Source organism: Ambystoma mexicanum, chromosome 5q (assembly GCF_040938575.1).
Source record: "Ambystoma mexicanum isolate Mex_15411 chromosome 5q, UKY_AmexF1_1, whole genome shotgun sequence".
NCBI classification, from domain to species: Eukaryota; Metazoa; Chordata; class Amphibia; order Caudata; family Ambystomatidae; genus Ambystoma; species Ambystoma mexicanum.
This window is the reverse complement of record NC_090933.1, coordinates 238,581,398-238,593,719: the sequence shown is the minus strand read 5'-3', so window position 1 is coordinate 238,593,719 and position 12,322 is coordinate 238,581,398. Positions and strand designations below refer to the sequence as shown.

At 45.0% G+C, this 12,322-nt stretch overlaps 1 protein-coding gene across 1 annotated transcript in view; it reads left to right on the top strand.

The window, feature by feature from the left end:
- LOC138497348 (cytosolic non-specific dipeptidase-like) overlaps nucleotides 1–12,322 on the top strand; it is a 204,307-nt gene that overhangs the window by 119,039 nt on the left and 72,946 nt on the right. The window contains exon 7 of the mRNA XM_069620748.1: nucleotides 11,867–12,027. Within this exon, the coding sequence (XP_069476849.1) occupies nucleotides 11,867–12,027 (161 nt within the window). The remainder of the gene's footprint in view (nucleotides 1–11,866; nucleotides 12,028–12,322) is intronic.

Here is a 12,322-nt window from a genome sequence, read left to right as displayed (position 1 = left end):
TGCAGAGCCAAACAATGTCAAAAAATGACGTCTCACGGCCCCTGCGGTCGCCTGGAGATTCTCCTAGTTGTAACGATTTCAGGGCATAAAAGTATCAGTTTTTACCCCACATACTCTCAGGCTAGGGAGGCACACCTGACAGCTCGAGGAGCATGCCTAGTCCGAGGCTCGCCCCTTCCTACACCCAGGGTACTAAATGTACTTTCTCGCCCCACGGAGTGTGATGTCTCCCTTGCGTGCAGCAATCCAATTCAAGCCCATCCTCCTTATGAAAGCTGTCATGTAGGATGTAGATGCAGATGCAGATACAATTTCCATACAGGCAGTGAGATGCAGCAAAGGTCTTTGGGTTTAGCAGTTCTGGGCACCCACAGCATGCTAGAACTCCCAGCGGGATCAAACTCCCGCGCCCTTGATCCCTGCGAGCTTCAATGAGAAGCAGTGTGTTTGTTGTATGGATTCACATATGGCTGTGCATGTGTCTTATTTGAGACATGGTTGCATTGGGATAGTCAGTATGGACCGGTTTTCTTTCAATGGGCATTGCATTTTGTACTGAAGTAATGGGTAAAGGAAACATGAGTGGTCTTGCGTGGGGGTTACATGGATGCAGGGGTTGTGTCGCTACTAGATTTTGTTGTTACCAGGAACTTCAGGTGCCGTCTTGAAGTGAAGGGATGGAGCCTGTCCCTGTAATAGGCCAGCTTGCCGCCCTGTTCTGAAACCAGGTAGCCAAAGGGCCTCCCACAGGTTTCGGTCCAAAAAATGGGGGCTGGGGGGGCCTTTGGGGAAGAACACAATCTCTGAAGGTTTTAGTGGTCTTAGAACGGCCATGGCTGGTGCAGTGTTCATGGGATTTTTTTTTTTATGTGACCCTATGAAACAGATTGTAAACTGTGTGGTTTTTACCCAGTGTTTTACATAAATGGTGCTGTAAAATGCACCATTTACAGTTTTTTAATAAAATTCTCAGGATACAAACCTCAACCCCACTATTCTTCACCACCCTCCCCCGAATCCCCTGTAGTTGGATGGAGGCTCCCTTACTTCACTTAATTGCCTCCACATATACATGGGAAATGTTTACACCTCTCCAATTAAAATATTCACCTGACTTCACTGTTACCTCTTTTAATTGCAGTCAATCTTATAAATGCGGAAGAGTTAAGCTTTGATTAAGCCCTGCCACATTTTGAGATGACGAGTTGCTGGCTTCATACAATTTTCAAAAGGCAGTGATTAACTCACTAAGTTGTCAGACCAGTTGAGCAATATTGTGAAACTCCCTTCAGTCGCATCATTTCTTTGCATTGCTAAACTACATTCCTCACACCCTAATGGTAGGTTTGTTCCTCCATTCAGCGTGAAACAGTTTTCTCACTGTGTAGGTAGCCCTATTATTGATATTGGCTACCTCTCACTCTACTACTCCAAAGATCTGCAGTTTTGCAAGCTACCCAAAACCTGACTAGTCTCTAATCTAGCAAGGGAGCCATGACTCCCTGAAAGATTTCCTCATATATCTTAACAATCTACACCCGACCATAGAGTTCACCATGAAGCATGATGACACGTCTATCAACTTTCTGGCTTGTACTTTGTATAAAAAAACAGATTGTAACACTACTTTACATTTTTCCAGCTTCCACCCTAGGTCACTTAAGGAGAATTTACCCTTTAGCCAATTTTTTAGGCTCAGACGAAACTGTACAGCAATTCCAGAATACTATCTGCATGCTAACAAACTAGCCAGTGATCTAAGGGAAAGAGATTACCCGAAAAAAATGGTCTTGCATGCTCTCAAAAGAGCCAGATTTACACCAAGGGAGAGCCTTTTGGAATCTAAATTCAAAAGCCAAACACGAGAGAGGATGACTTGTGTAACCACTTATAGTACAGTCTTTTGCCATTAAAAAAGCTTTGTTGAAGTATTGGCCAATGATTCACAACTGCCTTCCAAATATGGGTAAACCACTTTTTGCTTTAAAGAGGTTGAAAAATGTAAAATACCAGTTAGTACATTCCAAATCCAGCCAATTGAAGCCCAACATTGGTCATCGAATTCTTCGCCTTCTTGTGGGCCATTTTCCTTGTGGGAACTGTCGGGCCTGCCAATTCACAAAAAAAGACCGCCCACTTCCAGATTGAAAACAGGAAATGGGATATACAGTTCATGTCAAACTGAGAAACGAGCAATTTATGTACCGTGAAATGATTGGGGGGGAAAAAATGACCTACTGAGAACTGACCAAATTTATTTTTTTGTAACCGGAGGGAGACCCCCCAATTCCCCTTAACATATCCTTCCCGTTACCCCCATCTTTTTTGAATAAAAATGAACAAAAATCCCTAATGAATTCGACCAAAAAAAGTAATTTCTCATAAGGTATTTTTGTATTCGATCATTTCTGCACATACCTGGTCCAGCCACCTGCTTTTCATATATTGCTTGCATTTAGATCATTATTAAGCTTACACCTCTGACATGTTACTGTTGAAATAGTCCCTACTTTACCGCTCCCCAAAAGTGAGCAATCCAAATTCTGGGCTGCCAAAGTGTTTTTTCTTTTTTAACTGAGGTGTAAAATCTTTCTTGGCTAAATCTGTGCAGAATAACCGCCTGCATCCTGCTATTTCAGCTAAGGCATCATATGCACACATGCTGCCTCATTCCAAGTATGCCAGTAATTTGTTGATGAATCTGCCAAATTGGTCACTGTTACTGCCATTCAGTGCCACCACGGGATTCCTGGGGATTACCATGAATTAATCGAATCAGAAATGTCCGAAATTTTCACTGAAAGACTTCAGGTTTTCTCTCCCCCAGACATTTATGACAACCGGCTTCCCCCACCCAGGGGAACAGGAGCTCCCAAACACTGCTGGAGCAGTGCATCCTCGCAGGGGGAGAAGCAGGAGCTCCCCTCCACCCCCACTCGGAGGTAAACCCGTGGGCCCACCCTCATCCGAATGAAACTGCTGCAATTTCATATTTTAGCGCTACTTTAATGCGCTTTGCATACCAACAGAAAGCCTCTCCTCCTGTGATGTTCTACATACGCCTTTTCTGCCTGTATGATGTTTTGGTAATCCTGCTGATACCTTAAATGCCCTGCAGCCGCCATTCAAAGATGGCCGCCCACCACTTGTAGCCCACTTGCAGTGCTACTCGGCTTCCCGTGCTGCCGGCTTGCCTGATTGGGCCACCGGACGCCGGGAGGCGTAGCCGGCCATCGCACCAAGGCCTGCACAAAGGCTATAGTCCTGTCCCTGCCTGTCCTTGCCTCTCCGGCCGTCGGCCAGAAAATCTGCCCCCATCATGCTGCCGTGGATCCTTTTTGCAGATTCACTTATCAGGTATGCCTAGCATGATACAAGGATTACTCGCGCACTGCCTCCGATATCTTTCACATGTTGTGCCTTTCTCCTGCGTGCCGCCATTAAGGCACGTGATTCTCCCCCCCTCATGCTCTGCACTGCCTACCATACATCTAAACTGCTAACCTGCCGTAATCACGACCATTACTACAGCGCCTCACAGTCCCCTGTGCCCAGGTAAATAATTATGTATACATGTGCATGATACTCAGCAGAGTCAGTGTTTTTCTAAAGGTTATGAACCTCAATGGCTGGAACGTACACATGACTGTCCTCACTCTGTATCTACGTTGACATTGTATTCCCGGTTTCCTATCTCCAGGGCTACCCTTTACTATTTAAATTGCCTACTGTCTCCTCAGTATGACCTACTACCCTGTACTGCACTTTCTTGATTTTAGGTATTCTTTGTCTATGTATACCAAGCTATCTATATCACTTTGGTAATCTGCCCTGTACACCCTGAATACAGCTATTCCATCACCTGTGCACACCGATATATGCATACTACCTTTCAGCTGGCCCTGATTATTTCGAATTTAGGTGTCCTATTACTAGTGCACTCTGATGTATCTACATTGCTTTTAGCCTGCTCTGTTAATTACGTATTTAGGAACCTCATGGATTGTGCTTACTGTTTTGCCATACACACACACAGTGACTACCCTTAGCCTAGTTGCATTATTCTAGGGAATTGACTCCAGGTGAACCTTCCAACACCAAAGGCCACCATCCGCACTCTTTACACAACTACCTTTGTTTTGAGTACACTGCTCTCCATCATGGCCCGGGAGGAAAGCTCAGCGGCAGCGTGCGCGTCTTGGAAGCAAGACGACACAAAGCAACAAGTTCGATCCCCGGGTCCGCGCTTAGAAACCTCTGGGTGTTTAAGCGCGTTATAAATACATAACTAAGACAAAAAAAAAACACAGTTACGCAACTAAGAAAAACAAACAATTCCTGTAACAGCCCCTCGATGCCTGCAGGCTGTGTGAGCGCTTTATAAATGTAAAATAAATAAATGGCACCCACCACTCCGGCCAACAGTACACTGCCATCCCTGTCACCCACCTCCTTATCCTCCCCGTTCACTACGATACCCCTTAACATGACGGATACCACTAGCTGCTACTTATGTAAGCCATGCCTAACCAGGGACAGAAACCTTTGCCTCAGAGCAAGACTAGCTAAAATATACGAGCCCCTCGCTAGGTCACTAAATATATCCTCAGAAACTATGACACTGAGCTTGCCCTCAGCCACCCACTGCAACTCTATACCTACGAAAACTACTTTTACCGGGTACAGTAAACCGAAATTACTACAGGCCCCTTCGCCAACCCCACTAAGTCGACAAATAAAAGGAGCCTTAATAAACTTCAGATCCTTGGTTGCACATGCTACTGAAGTAGCCAATCTGATCCTGAAAGAGGATTTAGACTTCCTTGCCATTACTGAAACCTGGCTACACCCTGCTGCAGGCCCCATGATCATGCTAGCAGTCCCTGATGGGTTCTCCATTCTGAGACGTGACAGACCTAACTCTAGAGGAGGAGGTATCGCCTTTATCTACAAATGCGGTCTCACTGTGAGACTTGCTACCCAGATTGATATCCAGTCGTGCAAACTACTCTCAGTCAAAGTTCCCCTTAACAACGCCCGAACCTTAAACATCCACCTTATATACCGCCCGACAGGTCCTCCCGGAACTTTCATGGATGACATTAACTCTATCCTTGCCAACAACCTTAAAAGTGCCTTGCAAGTACTTCTCCTCGTAGATCTGAACATGGGTTTCAATGACCACTCAGACCAGCTTGCTACAACTACAGTCAATACCTTATCGGAACTTGAATTCGCCCAAAGATGTAACGGTGCCACACATGAGAAAGGCAGAATACTTGACTGGGTGGCTGACCATAACTGTCAGGCCAACCTCCTATCCATCTCTCCTCTTAGAACAACAACTACTAGGTGCTAGACAGACTGGCTTCCGCCTCCAGCATGGTATGGAAACTGCCCTTATCGACTGGAAGACCCAAATTGACGAGCTCAAAGGGAAATCAGCACTACTCCTCCTTCTAGATCTATCAGCAGCGTTCGATCTAGTCGACCATGCTATCCTCTGTAACCATCTAAACACAGCAGCACACTTCTCCAATGAAGCCGTTACCTAGATCAGATCCTTCTTAAATGGCAGAACGATGAGGGTCTTTTCGCCACTAGCTGCCGCAGATCCCATACCATTACCTGCGCTGTGCCCCAGGGTTCATGCGTCTCACCCACACAGTGCAATATTTTTACTAAGCCCCTCTTCGCTGATCTGGTCCATCTTGGTATCACATTTTTGTTTCTGGTTTGTGGTGTCCCTACTGCCAAAATAATACAACGGGGAAGGAGTGAATGCAAAGAATATTGAGACAAATATTTGGTTGATCTGGAAACTGGCATTGCTTGTGGCATGTAACGACCAGTGTACCTATTATGTTTTGTGTAACACCCAATAAACCAATTGGGTTGTTTTAGGATGCGTTCTTCTTCAGCCTGTTTCAAGGCTCGCATGCGTGAGAACTGTATCCCCGGTAAAGACCCTGCCACCCATACGTTGATGCATGAAGGGGGGGTATTCGAAGAGATGCCTGGTGAACCCGGGTCCCTCTGCCTGCTTACTGGTTGGCAATGGCAGAGCGCACAGCATCAAAAAACCGCATCTAACTGGCGCCCTTGCCGAAATCCCAGAAGAGCAGTAGCATTGCCCACCCGGGAAGCCTGGATGAGGTGAGGCAGTATTTTTTTACCCGAAAATACCGAATATAAATATTCTAACTGCCCATATTTGAGAATATGGCGAGTCCGAAAATGTCAGAAATACAGTACTGCGGCTTTTAACGCTGAATGACATTGAACTGACTGCGGGCTGCGGGGGTTTCCCCTGCTCCTGTTTGGTATCACATTCTGGAACAGGGTTTACGGGGGTGTCCCCCGCTTCCCATATTTAGAATCTTGTCAGTACATAACAATGAGCACAGGAAGACTTTTGTCGGGCACCATATCTGTTTCGCCAGCGAGGAAAATTCAAAGAAAGGGGCTTGGTGCGTGATGACGCACTAGGACTCATTTGAAGTACCAGGAAGTGGAGGAACGGAATAGAAGCAGCAGTGTCCAAGTAATGTAAAGCCGAACCCGAAAGGAGGCAAGCAACATTTTCGATATGCGAACCTCTCCGCTCCGAGTGTTGCGACTCAGTCGTGTCTTCGAGATAAGATAACACAAGGAGAAGGAAACGGCAGCATGGCAGAGCAATGCCTTTCCTTTTTTAGGCCTAGCAGATGCCTTTGGTAATAGCTGCAGGGAAAGAAGCGTATCGCCCGGCAGAGAAGCAAGGTTCATGCTGCGACATTGCGACGGGACTGGTCCGCCTCGGGTTGTTCTGGGTGAATGGGGCAAATCCCTCTGTCTCTCTCCAGTATTGCTTAATCTATCTTCTTTTCCCCTTTCATATCTTCTTCCATCTCTCTATTTCATTCCCTGTCACTGGGTAATGTAATGCCATTCTGAATGGAAATAGCGCAAGGCAAGGCGACAAATGAATTAAAGGGTGAATGAAGAGTTTGTAAGGCTGCAGAATGTTCTGTGCATAAACCCTGATGCAATCTATAAGAATCTCTCTCGTGTTGCTGAAGCAACTACCCCGTAAGCCTGCATAGGGATCTGTCTCTGGCATTTCTACATTTCGCGACTGGGCTTTGCTTCGTTGAAAGGTTCGATGTATGTGTGGAACTTGTGTGTCGTTATTAAGTGTGAAACATTGAGGCAAATGTGCAGTAGTGTGCCGCTGCCTCAGTTGTTCCAGAGTTAAATGTTAAGGCTTGAATAGTGCTCAAATGTTCCTAAGCCTGAAATGTGCATATGGCCTTTAAACTGTCTCCTTACATGAGTTAGAACTACAGTAAAATCTTTCTTGCCCTGCATCATTGGGAATCTAAGGATGCAGGATAAGCAAGTATGCTGGATAAATTAATGAATGTTGGGCTTCCATTACTGGTAGTGGCAGATGCTAGATAATAGACTTTTCTGGTTAATAAAGTTCTGGATAACCAGAGCTTTGGTTGTAGGATGTTTACATGAATTTCGGTGTCTTCGCTGCATGGGCATCGCTTGTAAACTAGTGCACAGTCTTGCTATAGCACAATAGTCTAATCTTGCTTAAAACGTAGTTCTAGTTAACAAGGATTACAACCCACTCCTACATATGGTCTAGTTCATCTGATTTGTATTTAGAAGAGGGACAGGCCTTCTATTGCTCTGTAATAAACAGATTGTTAGGGTCTACTTCATTGTGTTGGACAATGTTGATTCCCTGGGTAATGTGGGGGAATTGGTGCTTGAAGGAGTGTTTGAACATTGAGGAAAACCATACCCGTCTGGACCAAAACAGCAGGCTAAGCAGCAGCCTTCATGCATTTAGTTTCTGATCTAAAATGTGCCTAGTATTACCTCCGAGGCTGATAGCTCACATAATGTTTCTGTACTAGACCTTTTATATTTTTGAGTTGGGCTTTTTTGTGGGACTAACACAAATTCAAGCCTATAAATCGAAAATGCAGTAAACCACTTCAAACACCAGTGGCTTGTGGCTTGTGGGAAGAGTCAGAAATGTGGGGCGGACAACTTTGTGAAGGTTTTTCAAAAGATGCCATTTTATGAACTCAAAATGTTGGATAAACCCCTCACTATCCCTACCCTGATGAGTATTTTCCTGCCTAAAATAAACTAAAGGAAACACTGTAACAAAAGGTTTCTGTCCCTCACACTTGTACATACAACAAATCAATAAGCTAATCTATGGCAGTTCAACTACATCAAATATAACGGTTAGATTCACAACCTGATAACGATCTCTCCTTATCTGTGTGAATTCCCCTTCCCCCAGATTCAAGCAGGATTCTATTAATCTGTTCCAAAAGGATATGGAAATCCTGCCTTTTAGTTCTTTTGGTTCCAACTTGACGACAAAAGTTGTGATACAGCTCGGCTTGTTCCAATTTGAGTTCAGCCAACAGTTCAAAAATGTTCAATGTTCCTCTTTCCACTTGTGACAAAGAACTCAAGGCAACTTCTTCACATAAACTAAGAATACTTCCAGAGTTCATTAGGGTCAACAAAAATGTCTTTGTCAGGATGATTCTGGAACAGTTCACAGAAACATTTTAGTGGTTCTGCCACTACTTCAAGACTTTTAACCACACCACAGTACTTCAAAGACTTCCACCTGGTCCACTCACCTGCTAGGCCTACTACTACCACCAGGTACATGCACATGAACCACCAGGGTGATTCCACAGAGGAGACCTACGTGATTGGGTACCTCATGTATATAGGTTCATGAAACTAGGACTAGCTTTACGTATGGAAATGGACCATCTTTATTATTCACTGGCATTTTAGGCTTTACGATTTTGGCAAGTGGATTGTTTTCCCTATACAATTCTTTCAAACAACTCCACTTTGGTCGAAATTGGACAACAGGTCCGAACAAACAAGAATATTAGCCTTGTCAAAGACCGAATGTCGAAACACGTGTAGGCTTTGAAACAATTTTTAAAAAAATGTTTACCCCCAACACTTCTCAAAAGGCCACGCGGTAATGTTATTTTATAGGCATTTTTATTGCCATGGTTGGGCCCTTAAACCCTGTTAGATTTAAGTCTTGACAGCCTCTCAGAGGGCCATCTTTAACAGCTCCTTGCCCCCACATCATCGCAGGGAGCAGCCTGGGAGGCCTGGGGACCTCGATACTCCAAATATCTCCACAAACACCTTGCTCTGCTCTGGCTGCCTGACATTCCAGTGCCAGCTTTAGCAACAGCAGTTCTGGCACTAGAGAGTCAATTGGGACTCTTCACTGGACTAGCAAACTGTGTCGAAATAGTCCTTTGTCCTCTGGTGCTCTTTAAATGCGTAGACATGGTAGCCCCACCAAAACGTACCCTACGGTTCAGCTCAGCCTCTGTTGGGGGACACACCGAACCATCCCCTGCGGCTTTCAACACTGCATTGGAGGCAGAAATGTGTCCAGATCAAGCATTTATGGCTTTAATAACTTCAGCAACTTCTTGCCGCAAGGCTGGTCATGGATTTATCCAACCGACTAATCGTCCCCAAGCAGGAGTCCAGTTTTCCCACATCTTTTCGCACCTGTCCATCAACAACCTGAATACATCCCTCAGTTCCATAAAAGGGTTGTAGGTCAATTGGTCGAATCTAGATGGTCGACAGGACAAATGGTCGACAACAAAGTCGACGGGTCAAATGATCGTTTTTTTTATTTTGTATTTTTTTTTTTTTTTGGCGGGGGGGGGTCCTCCTCCACCCCTTTTTTTGCTAAAAACCCCTTTTTTTCCCTAAACAAAAACCTAAAAAATATATATAAATTAAAAAAAATTCGATCATTTGTCCTGTCGACCAAATCGTGTCGACCATTTGTCTGTCGACCATTTGACTAGACACCCCATAAAATCTGTAACAAGCCTGTTAAAAATGCAGAGCAAGAGATGAGACTTGTTCTACACTTGGGCTCACACAAGACTCGGCAGCCAATGCGCAATCCAGCAGAAAGCTGGAACCCACAGGATTCAGAGAAGCAGGAGGCGAATTCCGTGGGCCAACCTGTGAGCACTCTGGTTAATAACCACATTGTTCCTTTATAACCGATGAAATACACTGGAGCTCTCCGACTACCCCTGATTACAGAACAACCTGCTGGATGACCCAGTGTAGTTTACCAACTTTGATCTCATGGGGGAATTACCCCCTTAGACTCCCTCCTCTGACCCTCGGCCCCTTCCAAACCAGGAGAATCCACATCATCCAGGGTTTCACAATCCCTCCCCTCCTGCACTTCCCCCTCAAATCCGAGTGAGTCTGGTAAGCAATTCTCCACATAATGGCAATCGCTCGAACGCTCTAGAGCCTCCAGGATTGATCTTGATGAGGAGCTCTGCTACATCAGAGGGATCTTGGCCAGCAGGAAGAACAGCATTAAGAACTCTGTTGATTGGGGCCTTTGACGCAGACCGCTGCGGGGGTCCCTTACAGGCAGTTCCAAGACTCAGCTAGCTAAATCGGGGACAAGGACATCCAAAGCAGCTGCTGAATTACTTGCTGTCAATGCCTGCAGGTCTCCACCCTGTATACTAACTGGGTGTTCAACCATATCTCCAGACTACGCCAACCACTTACATTTGGGCTAACCACAATGCCCACAAAAATGCCCACATTGGTATCAGTGGGTGCCACTGCCACAGTGTCCTTGCTTTCCTCTTCACTTGTCCCTCCAACTATGGGGTCCCCATGGCCATCTGGCTTTGGGCCACCCAATCCATTGTGGCCTGCCTTGATGGCTTACAAGGCCCCCTATTATCACCTTTGTGTTCAAAGATTTGCAACCATGACCAGCTAAACCACTCGGCTTAATCTTTCAAAATGCACAGAGACTGGCTCAGTGAAATTACTAAATACCAAAACCACCATCACTCGCCGCCAAGTTGCACTGCCTCACACTACCTCTTATTTCCTCCTTCCGGCAGCCGCTTCCAACAGCTTAATCAAGTAAATGTGGTTGGATTAAATAAGAGCTTTAGAAAAACCAGCACAAAACCAACAGGAAAGAAAGCTGCAGCCAAAGGGGTACAGGAGACCGGGGATATAAAAGATAAGAGGATGCAGGATCTACCTCTGATTTGCTGTTTACTTCTCCCTTCTCCAACCACGAAGGTATTCCCCAGAGCACTCAGGCTTTCCTATGGGAAGGGCTCCAACTCTCTTCAGAAGTTCAGAAACACTGGCTGGAACTGCAGCCCCTGTAGCCGTGCAGAAGATAAGCCGAGCATGGGTATGAAAATCTCACACCATGCGCTGCAGCTGCAAAACACAGCAACTGCAATAGCTCACTCCAGTTCACTGACGGCTCCACACGCTCGCCTTGTTTACTTTAGAGGAAAGGACCCAAGGGCTGCTCAGCCATCAAGCCGCACTGCGCAGAGTAACACATTCGCTTCCGACAGCTTCTTCTGTCTTGGAAATTCCTAAGCAAGAATATTGTTAAGTAGCAATAGGGTTTTTGTCAACCTTTGATCTCGGAGAAGACTGAGCCCAACTGGGCCTCCACGTTATATATGGACTTCAATATTTTATCACTGTATTTTTGTGCATGGGTTCATCCATCCATGTCTGTGGTTTTCAGCTTGGTCTATCTTTCAATAGCAACCTGTTTGAAACTGCTGACATTTTCTATTGGATTAGAATACAACCTCCAAAGGGCAACATTTGCTTAATGTTTATCATGATGCTAATAATATGTACGCTCCCATCTGTGCCCTGTTGCCTAGCCTGTCCATTTTGTAGTATTTCATAGAGGACAAAGAATTGCTAAGCTTGCTGTTTGCTTTAAAAATGATCTGTTGTTTCCCTTTATCCATTTTGGAAGGTTCACTGGTTGATAAGAAAGGAAAAATCCTAATCCCTGGCATCTATAAGACTGTGGCAGCCCTCAATAAGGAGGAAGAGAAGATTTATGAGGCAATTGATTTTGACCTGCAAGAATATGCTAGCGACATTGGAGCAACACAGCTACTTCATAATTCAAAGGTATTCTTTATTTATTTTCATTTGATCAAAAGTGTCCCGATCTTGGTGGTAAACGTTATTGTCTTGTCTCATTCGGCATCTGTAGGTAGGCGATGAGCATGCCTTCTAATGTTCCATGTCTATACATTTATGGATCATGGAATCTTGGAAGATTTTTGCTCAACCTTTGCCACTTTTTGAAGAGAGAAAGGAGTGCATCTATTTTGTTCCAGATATATGGAACATAGAATTGAATCCGAGTGCTCCAAGGTTTCTTTAGGACAATTGTGCATAGAACAGCATCACCTGTTAAACA